The following is a 22936-nucleotide window of genomic DNA, read 5'->3' on the forward strand; positions in this document are numbered from 1 at the left end:
AGATGAAATTTTGTTTCTGACCAAATACTTATTTTCCACCATAATATGCAAATAAAATGTTAAAAAAACAGACAATGTGATTTTCTGGATTTTTTTTTCTCAGTTTGTCTCCCATAGTTGAGGTCTACCTATGATGTAAATGACAGACACCTCTCATCTCTTTAAGTGGTGGAACTTGCACTATTGCTGACTGACTAAATACATTTTTGCCCCACTGTAAGCGTTTTTCAACCTTAATCCCATTTTATTTGTAATTGTATTGTACATATATTTGTCTTCTTTATAATATCTTTTTATACCTCTGAAAACACTGCCAGTTTTTGGAGTAAAATATAAAATTACTAGCTTGTCCCTCCTTGCTCTATAATGTACTGTCACGTCCTCTGAAGTGAATTGCTCTACTATTCTGGGTTGGCTCTGGACCCGTTAATAAATAAGTAATAGTAGCTGGTGGCAGCAAAATTTGTCCTGTGTAATTGGGAGGCTTTGTAGCGACCGGCGGCGTTGATAATTATTGTTCCCGCCTGAGTGGGAGTAGTTATATCGCCCTCGCTGCAGTGTGCCCGATAGCCAGTACATAGCAGGCAGCCTTTCTGGCAACTAATTACCCTAGATGCAGTACCCTGACTGACCTGAGGGAAAGGGGGGCGCCAGAGAGCTGCAACTTCCAAACCGGAACTGGGAAGTGAGATATAGATAAATCCCCTTCAGAAAGAACCAGGGGCAACCAAACAACCCCGGTTCATGACAAATTGGTGTGAGTGGTAGGGATGATAAAGGTATCTTCCCCATGAACCGTGACAGGGCAGATCCTGGGTCTTTCTCTGTGTGGGCAGATCCTGGGTCTTTCTCTGCGTGGGCAAATCCTGGGTCCTCCTGAGTGGGCACATGACTGCACTTCCAGGGTCTCCCTGGACACCAACACCTCCCTAGTTCTCCCTGGCTCTGGGCGCCAACACGTCACTCTGCGTCTCCATGGCCCTGTGGCAGACATCTCCCTGAATCTCCTTGTGAGCTGGCACCTCCCATTTTCTCCCTGGCTCTGGGAGCCTGCACCTCCTTTGGTCTCCCTGGCTTTCTGGGAGCTGGCCCCTCCTTGGCTTTCTGGGAGTCTGCCCCTCCCTGGCTTTCTGGGAGCCAGTCCCTCCTTGGCTTTCTGGGAGTCTGCACCTCCCTGGCTTTCTGGAAACCGACACCTCCCTGGCTTTCTGGGAGCCCGAACCTCCCTGGTGGGTCTCCCTGGCTTTCTGGGAGCCGGAACCTCCCTGGCTTTCTGGGAGCCGGAACCTCTCTGGTGGGTCTCCCTGGCTTTCTGGGAGCCGGAACCTCCCTGGTGGGTCTCACTGGCTCTGGGAGCCGGAACCTCCCTGGTGGGTCTCACTGGCTCTGGGAGCCGGAACCTCCCTGGTGGGTCTCCCTGGCTCTGGGAGCCAGCACCTCCCTGGTGGGTCTCCCTGGCTCTGGGAGCTGGACCCTCCCTGGTGGGTCTCACTGGTGGAATCTCCCTGGTAGGTCTCCCTGGCTTTGGGAACCGACACCTCCCTGGGTCTCTCCGGCTTTCTGGGAGCCGGCACCTCCCTGGATCTCCCTGGCTTTCTCGGAGACGGCACCTCCCTGTGTCTCTCTGGCTTTATGAGGGAGCCGGCACCTCCCTGGGTCTCTCTGGCTTTCTGGGAGCTGGAACCTCCCTGGGTCTCCCTGGCTTTCTGGGAGCCGGAACCTCCCTGGTGGGTCTCACTGGCGGAACCTCCCTGGTAGGTCTCCCTGGCTCTGGGAGTCGGCATCTCCCTGGTGGGGTCTCCCTGGCTTTCTGGGAGCCGGCACCTCCCTGGGTCTCCCTGACTTTCTGGGAGCCGGCACCTCCCTGGGTCTCCCTGGCTTTCTGGGAGCCGACACCTCCCTGGGTCTCCCTGGCTTTCTGGGAGCCGGCACCTCCCTGGGTCTCCCTGGCTTTCTGGGAGCCGGCACCTCCCTGGGTCTCCCTGGCTTTCTGGGAGCCGGCACCTCCCTGGGTCTCCCTGGCTTTCTGGGAGCCGGCACCTCCCTGGGTCTCCCTGGCTTTCTGGGAGCTGGCACCTCCCTGGGTCTCCCTGGCTTTCTGGGAACTGGCACCTCCCTGGGTCTCCCTGGCTTTCTGAGAGCCGGAACCTCCCTGGTGAGTCTCCCTGGTTCTGGGAGTAGGAACCTCCCTGGTGGGTCTCCGTGGCAGAACCACCCTGGTGGGTCTCCCTGGCTCTGGGAGCCGGAACCTGCCTGCGTCTCCCTGGCTCTAGCAGCTGGAACCTCACTGTGTCTCCCTGGCCCTTAGTTCTGGAACATCCCTGGATCTCCCTGGACACGGCACCTTCCTGAACGCCAGTGCTGGTGCCTAGCTGGGTCTCCCTGGCTCTTGGAGCCGGCACCTCCATGGTTCTCCCTGGCTCCGGACGTTAGCACCTCCCTGTGTCTTCCTGGCCATCGCCACCTCCCTGGGTCTTCCTCGACGCTGCCACCTCCCTGGGTCTTCCTGGCTGCCTCCACCTCCCTAGATCTCCCTCGCTCTGGGTGCCGGCACCTCCGTGGGTTTCCAGGGTGCCGGCGCCTCCACCTCCCTGGGTCTTCCTGGGCGCCTCCACCTCGCTGGGTCTTCCTGGGCGCCTCCACCTCGCTGGGTCTTCCTGGGCGCCTCCACCTCGCTGGGTCTTCCTGGGCGCCTCCACCTCGCTGGGTCTTCCTGGGTGCCTCCACCTCGCTGGGTCTTCCTGGGTGCCTCCACCTCCCTGGGTCTCCCTTGGCGCCGGCACCTCCCTGGGTCTCCCTGGCTCTGGATGCCAGCACAATCCTGGGTCGCCCTGGGTGCTGGTTCCTCCTGTGTGTCGGCACCTCCTGGGTCTCCCTGGTCGCTGGCACCTCTCTGGGCCTTCCTAGGCGCCCGGCACCATCCTGTGTCTCCCTGGGCACCGGTTCCTCCTGTGTGTCAGCACCATCCTGAGTCTTCCTGGGTGCTGGTTTCTCCTGTGTGCCAGTACCTCCCTGGTCGCTGGCACCTCTCTGGGTCTTCCTAGGCACCGGCACCATTCTGGGTCTCCTTGGGCACTGGTTCCTCCAGTGTGTCAGCACCTTCTGGGACTCCCTGGGCGCTGGCACCTCCCTGGGGCTTCCTAGGTGCCAGCACCTACCTAGTTCTCCCCAGATTGGGCGCCTCCACCTCCCTGGGTCTTCCTGGGCGCCTCCACCTCCTTGGGTCTTCCTGGGCGACTCCACCTCCCTGGGTCTTCCTCGGCTCCTCCACCTCCCTGGGTCTTCCTGGCGCTGGCACCTCTCTGGGTCTTCCTAGATGCCGGCACCATCCTGGGTCTTCCTGGGTGCCGTTTCCTCCTGTGTGTCAGCACCTCCTGGGTCTATTTGGTCGCTGGCACATCTATGGGTATTCCTAGGTGCCGGCACCATCCTGGGTCTTCCTGGGCACCGGTTCCTTCTGTTTGTCAGCACCTCCTGGGTCTCCTTGGGTGCCGTTTCCTCCTATGTGTCAGCATCTTCTGCGACTCCCTGGGTGCTGGCACCATGCTGGGTCTCCCTGGGCGCTGATTCCTCTTGTGTGTCAGCACCTCCTGGGTCTTCCTGGGCTCCTCCACCTCCCTGGGTCTTCCTGGGCTCCTACACCTCCCTGGCTCTTCCTGGCGTTGGCACCTCTCTGTGTCTTCCTAGGTGCCGGCACCATCCTGGGTCTTTCTGGGTGCCGTTTCCTCCTGTGTGTGTCAGCACCTCCTGGGTCTGTCTGGTCGCTGGCACATCTATGAGTCTTCCTAGGTGTCAGCACCTCCCGGGTCTCCTTGGGTGCCGTTTCCTCCTATGTGTCAGCATCTTCTGCGACTCCCTGGGCGCTGGCACCTCTCTGGGTCTTCTTAGATGCTGGCACCATGCTGGGTCTCCCTGGGCGCTGATTCCTCTTGTGTGTCAGCACCTCCTGGGTCTTCCTGGGCGCTGGCACCTCTCTGGGTCTTCTTAGGTGCTGTCACCATGCTGGGTCTCCCTGGGCGCTGATTCCTCTTGTGTGCCAGCACCTCCTGGGTCTTCCTGGGCGCTGGCACCTCTCTGGGTCTTCTTAGGTGCTGGCACCATGCTGGGTCTCCCTGGGCGCTGATTCCTCTTGTGTGTCAGCACCTCCTGGGTCTTTCTGGGCGCTGGCACCTCTCTGGGTCTTCTTAGATGCTGGCACCATGCTGGGTCTCCCTGGGCGCTGATTCCTCTTGTGTGTCAGCACCTCTTGGGTCTTCCTGGGCGCTGGCACCTCTCTGGGTCTTCTTAGATGCTGGCACCATGCTGGGTCTCCCTGGGCGCTGATTCCTCTCGTGTGTCAGCACCTCCTGGGTCTTCCTGGGCGCTGGCTCCTCCTGTGTGTCTAGTAATGTTTCATATCTGAAGTCTGTGCAGTATGGCAGCTGGTGATTACTGGCGTAAGTCTCGGCTTTATCTGGGGGTATTACGCCGCTGTGGCCCCTGTGAATCAGATACCACAGCCTTTCCAGAAATTCTGCACAGACTTGTCATTTACTTAAAAATAAAAACAAAAAAGAAAATGGCTTGTGCCCCCACCCATGTTATTCTGGCCTGCTACCAGTAGAATTTACCTGTACAGGCCAGTGGGCATTTTTGGTCTCTGGCTGTGATGGCATTAGACCCCGTTTTGCTGGCCTCTTCCTCTGCTGCCCGTTAAATTGAGCTTTGTTCCTTTCTTGCTTTCCTCTCATTGTGCTCTCCCTTCCCGACAGCCACGCCAGAGAGAAAATCCAAAAACCGCTTCAAAGACTTCATCCCAGTCGTGTTAAAGAGCCGAACCCGCAGTCAGACAGGTAACGATGCAGCAGTGGGGGATGGGCACTGCCCTTCTTATCGGCTGTTCCAGTGTTCTCGGACGAAACAGTTAATGCAGCGCGATCATGCAATCATCCGCAGCGTGCGACACTTTTGTCTACGTAAAATCTGAGACTTTTTATTTTCTCCACCTTCTTGGCAGTCGAGTAGGGGCTACTGTTAAGTCTAATCCCACCGTGCTGCTTAACGCCGTCAAGTTTTCATTCCTTGATGTTCAAAATATAAAATCCCTGGTAATTACCTAAATCTGTTCAGCCACTGTGGGATGGGTGTGATCCAGGGTCACTGTGGGATGGGTGTGATCCAGGGTCGCTGTGTGATGGGTGTGATCCAGGGTCGCTGTGTGATGGGTGTGATCCAGGGTCGCTGTGTGATGGGTGTAATCCAGGGTCGCTGTCTGATGGGTGTAATCCAGGGTCGCTGTGGAATGGGTGTGATCCAGGGTCACTGTGGAATGGGTGTGATCCAGGGTCACTGTGGGATGGGTGTGATCCAGGGTCGCTGTGGAATGGGTGTGATCCAGGGTCGCTGTGGGATGGGTGTAATCCAGGGTCGCTGTGGGATGGGTGTGATCCAGGGTCGCTGTGGGATGGGTGTAATCCAGGGTCGCTGTGGGATGGGTGTAATCCAGGGTCGCTGTGTGATGGGTGTGATCCTGGGTCGCTGTGTGATGGGTGTAATCCAGGGTCGCTGTGGGATGGGTGTAATCCAGGGTCGCTGTGTGATGGGTGTAATCCAGGGTTGCTGTGTGATGGGTGTAATCCAGGGTCGCTGTGGGATGGGTGTAATCCAGGGTCGCTGTGTGATGGGTGTAATCCAGGGTCGCTGTGGGATGGGTGTGATCCAGGGTCGCTGTGGAATGGGTGTGATCCTGGGTCGCTGTGGGATGGGTGTGATCCAGGGTCGCTGTGGGATGGGTGTGATCCAGGGTCGCTGTGGGATGGGTGTGATCCAGGGTCGCTGTGTGATGGGTGTAATCCAGGGTCGCTGTGGGATGGGTGTGATCCTGGGTCGCTGTGGGATGGGTGTGATCCAGGGTCGCTGTGGGATGGGTGTAATCCAGGGTCGCTGTGGGATGGGTGTGATCCTGGGTCGCTGTGGGATGGGTGTAATCCAGGGTCGCTGTGGGATGGGTGTGATCCTGGGTCGCTGTGGGATGGGTGTGATCCAGGGTCGCTGTGGGATGGGTGTAATCCAGGGTCGCTGTGGGATGGGTGTGATCCTGGGTCGCTGTGGGATGGGTGTGATCCAGGGTCGCTGTGTGATGGGTGTAATCCAGGGTCGCTGTGGGATGGGTGTGATCCAGGGTCGCTGTGGGATGGGTGTGATCCAGGGTCGCTGTGTGATGGGTGTAATCCAGGGTTGCTGTGTGATGGGTGTAATCCAGGGTCGCTGTGGGATGGGTGTAATCCAGGGTCGCTGTGTGATGGGTGTGATCCTGGGTCGCTGTGGGATGGGTGTGATCCAGGGTCGCTGTGGGATGGGTGTGATCCAGGGTCGCTGTGGGATGGGTGTGATCCAGGGTCGCTGTGTGATGGGTGTAATCCAGGGTCGCTGTGGGATGGGTGTAATCCAGGGTCGCTGTGGGATGGGTGTGATCCAGGGTCGCTGTGGGATGGGTGTGATCCAGGGTCGCTGTGGGATGGGTGTGATCCAGGGTCGCTGTGTGATGGGTGTAATCCAGGGTCGCTGTGGGATGGGTGTGATCCAGGGTCGCTGTGGGATGGGTGTGATCCTGGGTCGCTGTGTGATCGTTGAGATTGGTGCATTTAAAGGGGTTTTTCAAATACAAAACATAAAAGCCCACCTTGCTGCACATGTAACTCTACGCGGCTCCAGTGCTGACGCCCGGAGTGATTGCGTACTGTTCCTGCTCCTGAGTGTAGCAGTCCTGTGCGGCGTGCCATCAGCGCGGGAGTGGCGGGCACTCGCGAGGTGAGCGCAGCCTGCTTTTTCTTTTTCCTTTTTGTCATTCTGCTTCTCAGACTCCTATTGGGTAAATCCATCCTTGGCTTCTGTTACCACAGTCTGGGAATGGGCCACAATCCCTTGTGGGCTGTAATGGCGGCCGCAGGTTATCAGGCGACTTCCCTGAGATTGGTAGCAGCAGAGACGCATCTTCTGATGCAGATGTGTATTGTCCTTCTAGTTGCTGCAGTTTGTGGCTGTATTGGTGCCGGGCTGCATGGCATCACCCGTTTACTTCTGTTTTCTGCAGGATCTTATGGATTCTCGGAAACTGGACCCACAGTAGATGATGTCCGGACTGAGGAAGAGGAGGACAAAGCATCCATTCCCTATAAGAGAAGGAAGCTGCGGAAAAACTGCAAACCAGGCCGGCCTCGCAAGTACACAGCCATCAAAGAGGAGCCCGAGCCCGAGCTCATCACCCCGGTAATACAGGACTCCTGGCAACTGTCCAGCAGGGGTCTAGACACTGTCACAGAGACCCTCCAAGAGCAGGACGACAATGGCGAAGAGGATGGTTTATTACGCCAGCGAAAGAGACGGAGACAGAAGAACCGGAAATACCAGAACGGGGAGTATCTGACTGAAAAAGAGGAGGAGGAAGTGTCTCAGTACTGTTGTCGGAGGAGGGCACGGACAGGTGGGTCCAAGGGCGGCTCACCCTAAAGCTGCCAATGCACATCAGCCATCAATCTGCTGATTGTTCTCATCTGCTAAACGTGGTCTGCGCAAGGAGGGCTCAGGGGACGACAGGATACAGGAGAGGTCTTCGGACGGGAGGGCTGTGCGGACAGGAGAATACGGGAGAGGTGTGCGGACGGTAGGAGACGGGAGGGCTGTGCGGACAGGAGAATACGGGAGAGGTGTGCGGACGGTAGGAGACGGGAGGGCTGTGTGGATGGGAGTGGTCTGTGGATGGGAGTGGTCTGCGGATGGGAGGAGGCAGGAGTGGTCTGCAGACGGGAGGAGGCAGGAGTGGTCTGCAGGCGGGAGAAGGCGGGAGAGGTCTGCGGACAGGACGATACTGGAGAGGTGTGCGGACGGGAGGAGGCGGGAGTGCTTTTCTACGGACAGCAGTAGACAGGAGGGCTCTGCGGACGGTAGGGCTCATCAAATGTGATGATACAACAGGGCTCTGCGGACAAGGGGGTTCTCTCTAGTTCATTGGATATCGCCCTTAGCTATCTTACTATCTATGACTTTGCTGTTCTGTCATCTTTTTATTGTAGTGCAGTAAGTATCATTCTGTGTTCGTTCTTCACGCTGTTTGTTGACGTTTCTAATTCCCTCTTTGGTTGCGTTCTGTGTCTGTTCTCCTCGCTCCTCATTGACGTTCTGTGTCTGTTCTTCTGCCTCTTCAGTGATGTTCTGTGTCTGTTCTCGCTCCTCGTTGACGTTCTGTGTCTGTTCTTCTCACTGTTTGGTTATGTCCTGTGTCTGCTCTTCTGCCTCTTCAGTGATGTTCTGTGTCTGTTCTCGCTTCTCGTTGACGTTCTGTGTCTGTTCTTCTCGCGCCTCGTTGACATTCTGTGTCTGTTCTTGCTCTTCGGTGACGTTCTGTGTCTGTTCTTCTCGCTCTTCAGTGACGTTCTGTGTCTGTTGTTCTCACTCTTCACTGATGTTCTGTGTCTGTTCTTTTCGGTCTTCGGTGGCGTTCTTTGTCTGTTCTTCTCGCTCTTCAATGACATTCTGTGTCTATTCTCGCTCTTCAGTGATGTTCTGTGTCTGTTCTTTTCGTTCTTCAGTAGCGTTCTGTGTCTGTTCTTCTCGCTTCTCGTTGACGTTCTGGGTCTGTTCTTCTCACTCCTCGGTGACATTCTATATCTGTTCTTCTCGCTCTTCAATGACATTCTGTGTCTTTTCGCTCCTCAGTGACGTTCTGTGTGTTCTCGCTCTTCAGTGGCGTTGTCTGTTCTTCTCGCTCCTCGTTGACGTTCTGGGTCTGTTCTTCTTGCGCTTCAGTGACATTCTGTGTCTGTTCTTCTCGCTCTTCAGTGAATTTGTGTCTGTTCTCTTTGCTCTTCGTTGACGTTCTGTGTCTGTTCTTCTCGCTCTTCGTTGACGTTCTGTGTCTGTTCTCGCTCTTTGTTGACGTTCTGTGTATGTTCTTCTTGCTCTTCTTTGACGCTCTGCATCTGTTCTCGCTTTTCGGTGTTATTCTGCATCTGTTCTTTTAGCTCTTCTCTGATGTTCCGCATCCTTTCTTCTTGCGGACGTTCTTGTTGACGTTCCACTTCTGTTTTATTTGCTGTTGGGTGATGTTCCTCATCCTTTCTTCTTGGTGTTCGGTGATGTTCCACGTCTGTTCTCACTGTTTGGTAACCTTCCGAGCCCGTCCTTCTCTCTGTTCGGTGATGGTTCGCGTCCTTTCTTCATGCTGTTTGGTGACGTTTTGTGTTCATTCTTCTCGCTTTTATGTGACCCTCCTTGTCCTTTCTTCTCACCATTTGAACAGTTAAGCAAGTTGAAGATGAAATGATCTCTAAAAGGCATAAAGTTAAGGATGATACATCATCTTACATTTTAAAAATTACAAAAAGGTAAATGGACTGATGCTAAATTTTGACCACCCCTGGAAATTTGTGTGTTCAGATAACTTTGGCCAAGGTTTCAGACCTTAATTAGCCTGCAAGGGTTATTGCTAATAATATAATAAAAATAATTTTATTTCTATAGCGCCAACATACTCCGCAGCACTGTACATTTTAGGGAGGACTTGGACTTTATTTGTATTTTAGGCCCCTCAAAAAGATATTTTCATCATTTACACTTTAAAATAATACAAAAAGGAAAGTGAGCCGATGCAGATGTTTGGGCACCCTGCATGGTTAGTACCTAGTAGAACCCCCCTTTTGAAAGTATCGCAGCTTGTAAACACTTTTTGTAGCCAGACAAGAGTCTTTCAATTCTTATTTTGAGGGATTTTCATCCATTCTTCCTTGGATAATTCCTCCAGTTCTGTCAGATTCCTTGGGGGTGTCTTGTATCCTCTATTTTGAGGTCTCGCCACAGGTTTTCAATGATGTTCAGATCAGGGGATTGTGAGAGCCGTTGTAAAACCTTCAGCTTGTGGCTTTTGAGGTTTTCCTCTGACGACTCTTCCATGAAGGCCATATTTGTGCAGGTATCTCTGAACAGTAGAACAACTCCAGAGTCTGCTAAATCTGTCTGAAGGTCTTTATGCAGTCAAGCAGGGGTTCTGATTTGCCCCTCTAGCAATCCTACCAGCAGCTCTCACTGACATTTTGCTTGGTCTTCCAGACCTTATCTTGACCTCCACTGTTCCTGGAAATTGACATTTCGTAACTACATTTTGAACTTAGGAAAGGGTAAGTTGAAAATGTTTTGCTCTCATATAGCCTTCTCCCGCTTTGTGGGCCTCCACTATTTTCAGAGTGCCAGGCAGCTGCTTAGGCTACTTACACATTTCCGTCGGTAGTCGGCCGTAACAAAGCGTTGGCGCGACTTACCGACTGATGTTTGTGAAATAGTGTATATCGTGAGCAGCGGACACAGCTTTTCAACGGGTCCGCTGTCCAGTCTAAAGTCCCGGGGAGGGAAGAGAGAGAGAGAGCGAGATTTCCTGCTGGGCATGCGCAGTCGGAAACACAGGATACAACGTACAGAGAAACGTTCCCTTGAACGTTTTTTGCAAAAGACAGGCCGTCACATTTTATAGGATCCAGTGCACGGCGGACAAAACGTGAGTCCATACGTCGCTAATACAAGTCCATGGGAAAATGCAGATTTTTTTTGCAGGATCCTGCATTTTCAAAAATCGACGTATTGCGACGGTAGCAGAAAGACGGAAACGTGGAAGTAGCCTTAGAAGAACCATTGCTGCTGGTTTTTGGCACAAAGTTTGAGGAGGCTGGGTTTTATAAAACTGGCAAATTTTTAATCACCTGGCCTTTCCTAACGATGATGGTGAACAAGCCATAACCCCAACAGGCTAATTAAGGCCTGAAACCATGGTCAAAGTTATTTCAGCACACAAATCTCCAAGGGTGCCTAAACTTGTGCATAGGCCCATTTTCCTTTTCGTAATTTTCAAAATGTAAAAAAATGAAAATATATGGTATATATTTCTTTTTGCGTAAAATACAAAGGAAATGTCATGTGTAACTTTAGACATTTTAGATCTTTTAATCTTCAATTTGCTTACCTGTTCACTATAACAGTGATTTTGACCAGGGGCGCCCAAACATCTACATGCCACTGTATATTGACTCTAAATTGATGAAACTGGGGCACAGGAGGTGACGAGTCATTCACCATGTGAGGGGAACTTTCTTAGGAAACGTTTTCTTTTTTTCTTGTCTTCCTTTTTCCCGTTTTGCTCATACTGCTCTATTCACGATTTTAGATTTCCGGAAGAGAAAAATCTCAGCAGACGAAGCAGGCGAGATCCTGCGGAGTAACCAGAGACTGAGCAATCCCAAAAACTTCAGCCTTGAGGGTTCGCCCTTACAGATTCTGGAAAAACCCTCTGGAAAACGCAAGTGCAAGACAAAACATCTCGGGGGCGGCAGAGATGAGGAGGCCAAGGTAGGAGAGCGCATCGCGGGTGCTCAACAGTATGGACGGCGGCCTTAAATATGGCCTCTGATGTGCAGTAGTGCTGTGTCCGGTCTCCGGGACACGTTATTATTTCTCATCGTCCATCTTGTTTTCTTACTGTAGGGACGGGGCTGGCGGAGCAGCCTGACTCCCAGAAGCACCCCCACAAAATCTCCCCGGAAGACCTGTCAGCCAGGAACCCCCTGCAGCTCTCGTCGGACCAGCAGCCTGGGCTCATGTGATACTCCCTGCAGCCAGAACATGCCCCCTGAAGCCCGGAGACTCATTGTCAATAAAAATGCTGGCGAGACCCTTCTACAGCGAGCGGCGCGGCTGGGATACAAGGTGAGGGGCCGAGAGGTGCAAGTGTGGATCCACCGCGTGACCTGAGCATGGATCCTCTCTGCTTGGGGGGAATTAATAAAAACAGGCAATAGAGAACCACAAAGATGTGAAGGGTTAACGCACCCCACCCCGCCATTCCCAGAGCGACATCACCCCCCGTCATTCCCAGAGTGACTTCCTCCTTGCCGCCCTCTTAGTCCTCACTGCCCTCTCTTAGTCCTCGCCGCCGCCCTCTCTACGTCCCCGCCGCCGCCCTCTCTTCGTCCCCGCCGCCTCTTCTTCTTCCCCACTGCTGTCTCCTGTTTGTCCCCGCTGCCGCTCTCACTTTGTCCCCTGTCACGATTCACACCGTGACTGTCACCCCTACGTCACGGATCGGGGTGACTTTAGGCCAACACACGGCTATCACATGTGCAGGGGGGCTTATCTTAGTTATCCCTCCACTGCTACACTGTGATGAAAACACAAACAAGGTTATTGACCTCTTAGTTTACAGCAGGGGCTTATTTTAGTTATCCCACTGCTCTGCAATATACCACGAACTGCAGCGATTTATGTATATCCCGCTTCACAGTTCCGCTTGAAAACTTGCAGCTCTCTGGTGCCCCCCTTACCCTCAGGTCAGATTAGGTACTGCACCTAGGGTAATTAGTCGCCAGAAAGGCTGCCTGCTCTGTACTGGCTATTGGGCACGCTGCAGCGAGGCGATATAACTACTCCCACTCAGGCAGGAACAATAATTATCAACGACGCCGTCGCTACAATGACTCCCAAAGGCACAGAACACGGTATGCTGCCACCAGCTTCGATTAAACGGGTCCGAGGCTAACCCAAAACAGTAGCGTAATTCCCTTCAGAAGACTTGGGGTACGTTTTAGAGCAGGAAGAACGAAACTAGTAATTTAAATATTTTACTCCGAAAGATTAGGCAGTGTTTTTCAAAATATTACGAGGATGTTACAGAAGAGACAATTGGAAATATGTACTAGGTAATTATAAAATAACAGGGGTTAAATGAGAAGTTAACACTTACATGTGTTAAGGTCATTTCAGGCAAAACCAGGCTGGTGGGAGGAGCTCCAAATATCCCAGTTCATCAGGGCTGGCAGGAAGAGCTCCTCAGGTAAGACTAACTGCTAGGTGCCTTGCAGAAAACTTATAGCTGCAGCCTGGTGACGTCACTAAAAGGGTTGAGTTACCATCGCCCTCCCCTCTCCTCAGCTGTACAGTTTTTTCCAACAATTCTTATAATTCTTATATTTTCGCTCCCGAACGTGTCAGAATCATGACACACCCAGCATTCATCTTATTTTAAAATTGGCTTTCTAATGAGACCAAATGTGTCCTAGTTGTTCTGCACGGTTGAGAAGAAATCCGCACTTTGCACTCCTTGGGCCTAGCTGCTCGCTCTTACAGTGGATGATAGATCCGCCGATGGAGATTCGCAACATGGACTTCTCATTTTCCTAGCCCAAATCTGTGTCCCAATATCTTATTCTAATGAAACAAAGGACTTCCTGTCTTTAGATAAATTCTATACCAGTTCTAGCTGATTCTAGATGGGAGGGGGGAGAGTGAGCAATGTAGGGAGATCGGCTTACAGCTCTAAGCGCAATAAAAATTCTTCTGGTAGGGGCTTGAGGGGTTTGGGATCTACACATACACATCTCTGCAAACAGAAACACACAGAAATGTTTTTTTTTTTAGCCCACAGCATGGGTGCTAACAGGCAAAGCTACAAAATCATATTACATTTCATACAATATCGTGACATCCCCACTGCCCTCTCTTCGTCCCCGCCGCTGCCGCCTGTTCGTCCCCGCCGCTGCCTCCTGTACATCTCCGCCGCTGCCTCCTGTACGTCTCCGCCGCTGCCTCCTGTTCGTCTCCGCCGCTGCCTCCTGTTCGTCTCCGCCGCTGCGCTCTCTTCGTCCCCGCAGCCGCCCTCTCTTCGTCCCCGCCGCCGCCTCCTCCTCCTCTTCATTGCCGCCGCCTCCTCTTTGTCTCCGCCGCCTCCTCTTCGTTGCCGCTGCCTTCCCTTAATCACCGCCGCCCTCTTTGTCCCCGCCGCCGCCCTTTCTTTGTCCCCGCCGCCGCCCTCTCTTTGTCCCCGCCGCCCCCCTCTTTGTGCCCGCCGCCGCCCTCTTTGTCCCCGCCGCCGCACTCTTTGTCCCCGCTCCCGTCCTCTTTGTTCCCGCCGCCTCCTCTTCGTCTCCATCGCCGCCCTCTCTTCATCCCCACCGCCGCCTCCTCTTCATTCCCGCCGCCTCCTCTTCGTCCCCGCCACCGCCTTCGCTTCGTCTCCGCCTCCCCTTCATCACCGCCGCCGTCGCCCTCTTTGTCCCCGCCGCCGCCCTCTTTGTCCCCGCCGCCGCCGCCCTCTTTGTCCCCGCCGCCACCCGCTCTCCATCCCTACCGACGCCTCTTCTTTGTCCCTGCCGCCGCCTTCGCTTCGTCGCCGCCTCCCCTTCATCACCGCCGCCCTCTTTGTCCCCGCCGCCGTCCTCTGTGTTCCCGCCGCCGCCTCCTCTTCGTCCCCACCGCCGCCACCTCTTTCCTGCTCACAGACGCCTCCTCTACCTTTCTGTCACCTCCTCGCTGCCCTCTCCTCCCTTCTCGCTGATTGCTTTGTCCTGGCTGATTCTTCCCCTCAGGATGTAGTACTGTACTGTCTACAACGCGATCAGGGTGATATTAACCACCGGGATAATGCAGGGTACACCGCCCTGCACGAAGCTTGTGCCCGCGGCTGGACGTCCATCCTCCGGATCCTGCTAGAGAATGGAGCGAATGTGAACTGCAGCGCACAGGACGGGACCAGGTGAGAGGAGTTGAGCCCCGTTTTCTTCCTGTGGTTTTATCTTACGAAGCCGCCTCCGGGGTCCATCCTGCTTTCCCATAGAGATTGCATGCAGCACGTGACATGGCCGATGTTCTCTGGAGGGTTGGGGAGTCACCGGCGTAGGCGCGGAGAGGTCTGGCCTCATTGGATACCTATAAATAGAGGATTGATGGGGAACGTCCTCCGCCGGCCCGATCCCCGCATCGCTCTCACCTTGTGTGTTCTTCTTTGTGCCAGGCCCATCCATGATGCCGTGGTCAATGACAACCTGGAAACTGTGTGGCTCCTGCTCTCGTACGGGGCCGACCCCACCCTGGCCACTTACTCCGGCCAGACGCCCATGAAGCTGGCCAGCAGCGAGGCCATGAGGATGTTTCTGAGTGGTAAGGCTGCACTTCTGTGTCCTTGCAATACTCCAGACTTTGCAGGCGTACTACAATGCCCAACATGCCCGATTTGGGTAATGAAAATTTATGAAATGTCAGTTTCTGCCAGTTTTCCAGATCTCTGCTTGCTGTCCGTAAATAGAAACCTTCTTTTTTACGTCCGGAGGCTGATCGCCGTTGTATCCGGCCTAGAGACAATCGGGCTCCAGACTGATACATTGTAGCAACCGCTCGGAGGGTTATCTAGGCTGGATGCAATTGTAGCGAACCCTCCGCTGTGACAAGTATTGGGTCGGGATAGAATGCCCCTCATGATATTACTTCCCTGCTGTTTCTCGCCTTGTAGATTATCTCTCTGATCTGCGAGGCCGTTGTGATGGGGACCCGCGGGCCTCCTGGGACTTCTTCAGCAGCTCGGTATTAGGTGAGTGTCCTCATTGCACACGGGTCCCCTCTATTGTTCTCTGGTAGCAGCTCGGCTGTCTTTGTACTTTGCCTACCCCAGAGAGGCGCAGGGTCCTCCCCTGTTGTCGGGGGCTCCCCTGTTGTCGGGTCCTCCCCTGTTGTCGGGTCCTCCCCTGTTGTCGGGTCCTCCCCTGTTGTCGGGGGCTCCCCTGTTGTCGGGTCCTCCCCTGTTGTCGGGTCCTCCCCTGTTGTCGGGTCCTCCCCTGTTGTCGGGTCCTCCCCTGTTGTCGGGGGCTCCCCTGTTGTCGGGTCCTCCCCTGTTGTCGGGTCCTCCCCTGTTGTCGGGTCCTCCCCTGTTGTCGGGGGCTCCCCTGTTGTCGGGTCCTCCCCTGTTGTCGGGTCCTCCCCTGTTGTCGGGTCCTCCCCTGTTGTCGGATCCTCCCCTGTTGTCGGGGGCTCCCCTGTTGTCGGGTCCTCCCCTGTTGTCGGGTCCTCCACTGTTGTCGGGTCCTCCCCTGTTGTCGGATCCTCCCCTGTTGTCGGGTCCTCCCCTGTTGTCGGGTCCTCCCCTGTTGTCGGGTCCTCCCCTGTTGTCGGGTCCTCCCCTGTTGTCGGGGGCTCCCCTGTTGTCGGGTCCTCCCCTGTTGTCGGGTCCTCCCCTGTTGTCGGGTCCTCCCCTGTTGTCGGGGGCTCCCCTGTTGTCGGGTCCTCCCCTGTTGTCGGGTCCTCCCCTGTTGTCGGGTCCTCCCCTGTTGTCGGGTCCTCCCCTGTTGTCGGGTCCTCCACTGTTGTCGGGTCCTCCACTGTTGTCGGGTCCTCCCCTGTTGTCGGGTCCTCCCCTGTTGTCGGGTCCTCCCCTGTTGTCGGGTCCTCCCCTGTTGTCGGGTCCTCCCCTGTTGTCGGGTCCTCCCCTGTTGTCGGGTCCTCCCCTGTTGTCGGGGGCTCCCCTGTTGTCGGGTCCTCCCCTGTTCTCGGGTGCTACCTGCCCTCATTTGTAGATGTTGTCTCCAGGATGATAATTTCCTAGGATCTCAGGGGTCTGACCTCTTACATGGATGGAAACCCAGGACCATGACAGACCTGTCCTGTATACAGTGGCATCCAAAAGTTTGTACACCCCGGGTCAAAATTACTGTTATTGTGAACAGTTCTGCAAGACCTACAGTGATGGCCAAAAGTATTGACACCCCTGCAATTCTGTCAGATAATACTCAGTTTCTTCCTGAAAATGATTGCAAACACAAATTCTTTGGTATTATCTTCATTTAATTTGTCTTAAATGAAAAAACACAAAAGAGAATGAAGCAAAAAGCAAAACATTGATCATTTCACACAAAACTCCAAAAATGGGCCAGACAAAAGTATTGGCACCCTCAGCCTAATACTTGGTTGCACAACCTTTAGCCAAAATAACTGCGACCAACCACTTCCGGTAACCATCAGTGAGTTTCTTACAATGCTCTGCTGGAATTTTAGACCATTCTTCTTTGGCAAACTGCTCCAGGTCCCTGATATTTGAAGGCGCCTTCTCCAAACTGCCATTTTTAGATCTCTCCACAGGTGTTCTATGGGATTCAGGTCTGGACTCATTGCTGGCCACCTTAGAAGTCTCCAGTGCTTTCTCTCAAACCATTTTCTAGTGCTTTTTGAAGTGTGTTTTGGGTCATTGTCCTGCTGGAAGACACATGACCTCTGAGGGAGACCCAGCTTTCTCACACTGGGCCCTACATTATGCTGGAAAATTTGTTGGTAGTCTTCAGACTTCATAATGCCTTGCACACGGTCAAGCAGTCCAGTGCCAGAGGCAGCAAAGCAACCCCAAAACATCAGGGAACCTCCGCTATGTTTGACTGTAGGGACTGTGTTCTTTTCTTTGAATGCCTCTTTTTTTTCTCCTGTAAACTCTATGTTGATGCCTTTGCCCCAAAAGCTCTACTTTTGTCTCATCTGACCAGAGAACATTCTTCCAAAATGTTTTAGGCTTTTTCAGGTAAGTTTTGGCAAACTCCAGCCTGGCTTTTTTATGTCTCGGGGTAAGAAGTGGGGTCTTCCTGGGTCTCCTACCATACAGTCCCTTTTCATTCAGACGCCGACGGATAGTACGGGTTGACACTGTTGTACCCTCGGACTGCAGGGCAGCTTGAACTTGTTTGGATGTTAGTCGAGGTTCTTTATCCAACATCCGCACAATCTTGCGTTGAAATCTCTTGTCAATTTTTCTTTTCTGTCCACATCTAGGGAGGTTGGCCACAGTGCCATGGGCTTTACACTTCTTGATGACACTGCACACGGTAGACACAGGAACAGTCAGGTCTTTGGAGATGGACTTGTAGCCTTGAGATTGCTCATGCTTCCTCACAGTTTGGTTTCTCAAGTCCTCAGACAGTTCTTTGGTCTTCTTTCTTTTCTCCATGCTCAATGTGGTCACACAAGGACACAGGACAGAGGTTGAGTCAACTTTAATCCATGTCAACTGGCTGCAAGTGTGATTTAGTGATTGCCAACACCTGTTAGGTGCCACAGGTAAGTTACAGGTGCTGTTAATTACACTAATTACAGAAGCATCACATGATTTTTCGAACAGTGCCAATACTTTTGTCCGCCCCCTTTTTATGTTTGGTGTGGAATTATATCCAATTTGGCTTTAGGACAATTCTTTTTGTGTTTCTTCATTTAAGACAAATTAAATGAAGATAATACCAAAGAATTTGTGTTTGCACTCATTTTCAGGAAGAAACCGAGTATTATCTGACAGAATTGCAGGGGTGTCAATACTTTTGGCCTCAACTGTAGGTGCCCGGTACTCTGAAAATGGTGGAGGCCCACAAAGCAGAAGACTAAAAGAGGAGAGCAAAGCGTTTTCAAGTTGCCCTTTCCTCGATTCGAAGTGTAATTTAGAAATGGAAATTAACAGGAAAAGTGGAGGTCAAGGTAAGGTCTGGAAGACCAAGCAAAATTTTAGTGGTACCTGCTCTTAGTATTGCTAGAGAGGCAAATCCAAATCCGTGCTTGACTGCAAAAGACTTTCAGTAAGATTTATCAGACTCTGGAGTTGTGGTACATTGGTCTACTGTTTAGAGACACCTGCACAAAAATGGCTTCCATGGAAGAGTCATCAGAAGAAAACCTTTCCTGCGCTTCACTATAAAATACAGCATCAGAAGTCTGCAAAAAAGCTTCTAAACATGCCTGATGCATTTTGGAAATAAGTCCTGTGGACCAAAGCGGTAAAATAGATGCCTTTGATCATTGTGGCCTAAGAGATGTCTCGCCAATCATTAATCAATGACATGGAGAACATTTCACGGGTAGAGGGAAGAATGGATTCAATGACATTTCAGCAAATTCTTGATGCAACATAACATCATCTGTAAAAAAGCTGAAGGTGAGAAGAGGATGAGGATGGCTGCTACAGATGATCCTAAACACACGGCAAAATCCACAAAAGACGACCTGACAGCTGAAGGTTTTACAATGGCCCTCACAGTCCCTGATCATCATTGAAAATCTGTGGCGAGACCTCAAAATAGCAGAGGAAGCAAGACGGCCAGGAATCTCACAGAACTGGAGGAACTCTCCAAGGAAGAATGGAGGAAAATCCCTCAAAGAAGAACTGAAAGACTCCTGTCGGACTACAAAAAGTGTTTACAAGCTGCGATACTTTCAGAAGGGGGCGCTACTAGGTACCAACCATGCAGGGTGCTTAAACCTTTGCATCGGCTCATTTTTCTTTTTGTAATTTTTTTAAACTGTAAAAAATCTGTATATATTTTTGTCTACAATACAAAGGAAATGTGTCATCTGTAGCTTTAGGCCTTTTCTGGATCATTTCATCTTCGACTTGCTTAACTGTTCACAATAGCAGTCATTTTGACCAGGGGTGCACAAACTTTTACATGCCACTGTGCCAGATTGGTGGTAGGAAGGGTTAGGAAGATATGAATATGGACGGTGGCGGCGGCCCTGGAGCGGCGGAGTCCAACACCTTGTATACAGCAATATAACTGGTGTAATGCGGTCCCTTCATGTACGACTGTGCGTAACTGCTGCAGGGGCCCCGGGGCTCGCACTGTCCAGATTGTGGGGGGGCTCCCATACTGTCAGAGGCTGAACCTCTCCATATTGACATCGAATGAAGAGGCCATGAAGGTTCATGTGTCCTCCGGCAGTGGAACTGCATGTCCCAGCATATCCCGACACCCTACGGCCGTGGTCTGAGACTGACGGCTGCCACCGCACTGAGTCCTCACCACACTTGTTATCTTCTAGATCCAAAGGATGAGATCGGCCATGATGTCCTCCTAGATGCGTCTGACGCTTGTACAGAGGAGCCGCAGGGCGAGGAGCCGAAGGAAGACGATTTCTTGTTCGAGTTTTCAGATTCGCCGCTCGTTTCCTGCTACAACCTGCATGTCTCACTGAGCAGCGGGTAAGTGAGTGCTCGGGGCTGCCCACATGGAGGACGGCAGGGGGTGACGGGCTGCCCACATGGAGGACGGCAGGGGGTGACGGGCTGCCCACATGGAGGACGGCAGGGGGTGACGGGCTGCCCACATGGAGGACGGCAGGGGGTGACGGGCTGCCCACATGGAGGACGGCTGGGGGTGACGGGCTGCCCACATGGAGGACGGCAGGGGGTGACGGGCTGCCCACATGGAGGACGGCAGGGGGTGACGGGCTGCCCACATGGAGGACGGCAGGGGGTGACGGGCTGCCCACATGGAGGACGGCTGGGGGTGACGGGCTGCCCACATGGAGGACGGCTGGGGGTGACGGGCTGCCCACATGGAGGACGGCTGGGGGTGACGGGCTGCACCACATGGAGGACGGCTGGGGGTGACGGGCTGCCCACATGGAGGACGGCTGGGGTGACGGGCTGCCCACGTGGAGGACGGCTGGGGGTGACGGGCTGCCCACATGGAGGACGGCTGGGGGTGACGGGCTGCCCACATGGAGGATGGCTGGGGTGACAGGCTGCACCACATGGAGGATGTCTCGGGGGTGACAGGCTGCCCACATGGAGGATGTCTCGGGGGTGAGAGGCTGCCCACATGGAGGATGTCTCGGGGGTGACGGGCTGCCCACATGGAGGATGTCTCGGGGGTGACAGGCTGCCCACATGGAGGATGTCTTGGGGGTGACAGGCTGCCCACATGGAGGATGTCTCGGGGGTGACGGGCTGCCCACATGGAGGATGTCTCGGGGGTGGCAGGCTGCCCACATGGAGGATGTCTGGGGGGTGACAGGCTGCCCACATGGAGGATGTCTCGGGGGTGACAGGCTGCCCACATGGAGGATGTCTCGGGGGTGGCAGGCTGCCCACATGGAGGATGTCTCGGGGGTGACGGGCTGCCCACATGGAGGATGTCTCGGGGGTGACGGGCTGCCCACATGGAGGATGTCTCGGGGGTGACTGGCTGCCCACATGGAGGATGTCTCGGGGGTGACGGGCTGCCCACATGGAGGATGTCTCGGGGGTGGCAGGCTGCCCACATGGAGGATGTCTCGGGGGTGACGGGCTGCCCACATGGAGGATGTTTCGGGGGTGGCAGGCTGCCCACATGGAGGATGTCTTGGGGGTGACAGGCTGCCCACATGGAGGATGTCTCGGGGGTGACAGGCTGCCCACATGGAGGATGTCTCGGGGGTGGCAGGCTGCCCACATGGAGGATGTCTCGGGGGTGACGGGCTGCCCACATGGAGGATGTCTCGGGGGTGACGGGCTGCCCACATGGAGGATGTCTCGGGGGTGACTGGCTGCCCACATGGAGGATGTCTCGGGGGTGACGGGCTGCCCACATGGAGGATGTCTCGGGGGTGGCAGGCTGCCCACATGGAGGATGTCTCGGGGGTGACGGGCTGCCCACATGGAGGATGTCTCGGGGGTGACTGGCTGCCCACATGGAGGATGTCTCGGGGGTGCGGGTCCGGTGTAAGATGCCTACCGGGGAGGATGCTGGGATTCATGGTGCTGCTCCCTGGTCTTCAGCGTTTACACCGGACAGTTTCCAGACTTCTGTTCTTGGATTGTTTCTGGGCCTGCAGACCCTCGAAGGCCTTTACATTCCCATCACACAGCAGCAGGTTCATCCCTGTGTAATAACAGTGGGGGGCAGCAGGACCCCGGGGGTCTGTACCATCCGAGATTATAAAGGAGTCGGGGGCAGAAAAGGCCGATGTGTGGCCGGACCCTCCGCCGTCTCCTGTGAGGGTCTCGGCCCCTCGCTCTGGATCCGCTGTGTTTTCAGGACTGTGAGGACACTGACCTCTAGTGGCCAGTTGTAGTACCTCTGCTTTTGTAGAGATGAAGGTCAGAGTTTGGGGTCTGGACGGACGGTTGGGGTCTGACGCTCTTCTCTCGGTGTCCAAAGCACAGAGATTATTTTTCTAGTTCAGAAGGTCCAGGTCCACATTGTTTTCAATGGAGTTCGGGTTCTGAGGGGCGGCTGTGTGGGGGCCGCAGAGAGGGGCGGCTGTGTGGGGGCCGCAGAGAGGGGCGGCTGTGTGGGGGCCGCAGAGAGGGGAGGCTGTGTGGGGGCGGCAGAGAGGGGCGGCTGTGTGGGGGCGGCAGAGAGGGGCGGCTGTGTGGGGGCGGCAGAGAGGGGCGACTGTGTGGGGGCGGCAGAGAGGGGCGGCTGTGTGGGGGCCGCAGAGAGGGGCGGCTGTGTGGGGGCGGCAGAGAGGGGCGACTGTGTGGGGGCCGCAGAGAGGGGCGGCTGTGTGGGGGCCGCAGAGAGGGGCGACTGTGTGGGGGCCGCAGAGAGGGGCGGCTGTGTGGGGGCCGCAGAGAGGGGCGGCTGTGTGGGGGCGGCAGAGAGGGGCGGCTGTGTGGGGGCGGCAGAGAGGGGCGGCTGTGTGGGGGCGGCAGAGAGGGGCGGCTGTGTGGGGGCGGCAGAGAGGGGCGGCTGTGTGGGGGCGGCAGAGAGGGGCGGCTGTGTGGGGGCGGCAGAGAGGGGCGGCTGTGTGGGGGCGGCAGAGAGGGGCGACTGTGTGGGGGCGGCAGAGAGGGGCGGCTGTGTGGGGGCCGCAGAGAGGGGCGGCTGTGTGGGGGCGGCAGAGAGGGGCGACTGTGTGGGGGCCGCAGAGAGGGGCGGCTGTGTGGGGGCCGCAGAGAGGGGCGGCTGTGTGGGGGCCGCAGAGAGGGGCGACTGTGTGGGGGCCGCAGAGAGGGGCGGCTGTGTGGGGGCCGCAGAGAGGGGCGGCTGTGTGGGGGCCGCAGAGAGGGGCGGCTGTGTGGGGGCCGTAGAGAGGGGCGGCTGTGTGGGGGCGGCAGAGAGGGGCGGCTGTGTGGGGGCGGCAGAGAGGGGCGGCTGTGTGGGGGCCGCAGAGAGGGGCGGCTGTGTGGGGGCCGCAGAGAGGGGCGGCTGTGTGGGGGCCGCAGAGAGGGGCGGCTGTGTGGGGGCCGCAGAGAGGGGCGGCTGTGTGGGGGCCGCAGAGAGGGGCGGCTGTGTGGGGGCCGCAGAGAGGGGCGGCTGTGTGGGGTTAAGGGTGAAGGAAGACTATAAGTCCATCTAGTTCACCCCATAGCCTAACCTAACATGCCCTAACATGTTGATCCAGAGGAAGGCAAAAAAAA

General features: G+C 55.0%; 1 protein-coding gene across 1 annotated transcript in view; it reads left to right on the plus strand.

Moving 5' to 3' along the window:
• The window catches only part of BCORL1 (BCL6 corepressor like 1), a 191251-nt gene that overhangs the window by 147283 nt on the left and 21032 nt on the right, over positions 1–22936 (plus strand). The window contains exons 6-13 of the mRNA XM_069746077.1: positions 4752–4832; positions 7073–7462; positions 11189–11370; positions 11506–11727; positions 14382–14548; positions 14807–14952; positions 15302–15379; positions 19630–19789. Of these exons, the coding sequence (XP_069602178.1) occupies positions 4752–4832; positions 7073–7462; positions 11189–11370; positions 11506–11727; positions 14382–14548; positions 14807–14952; positions 15302–15379; positions 19630–19789 (1426 nt within the window). The remainder of the gene's footprint in view (positions 1–4751; positions 4833–7072; positions 7463–11188; positions 11371–11505; positions 11728–14381; positions 14549–14806; positions 14953–15301; positions 15380–19629; positions 19790–22936) is intronic.

Source organism: Ranitomeya imitator, chromosome 2 (genome assembly GCF_032444005.1).
Source record: "Ranitomeya imitator isolate aRanImi1 chromosome 2, aRanImi1.pri, whole genome shotgun sequence".
NCBI classification, from domain to species: domain Eukaryota; kingdom Metazoa; phylum Chordata; class Amphibia; order Anura; family Dendrobatidae; genus Ranitomeya; species Ranitomeya imitator.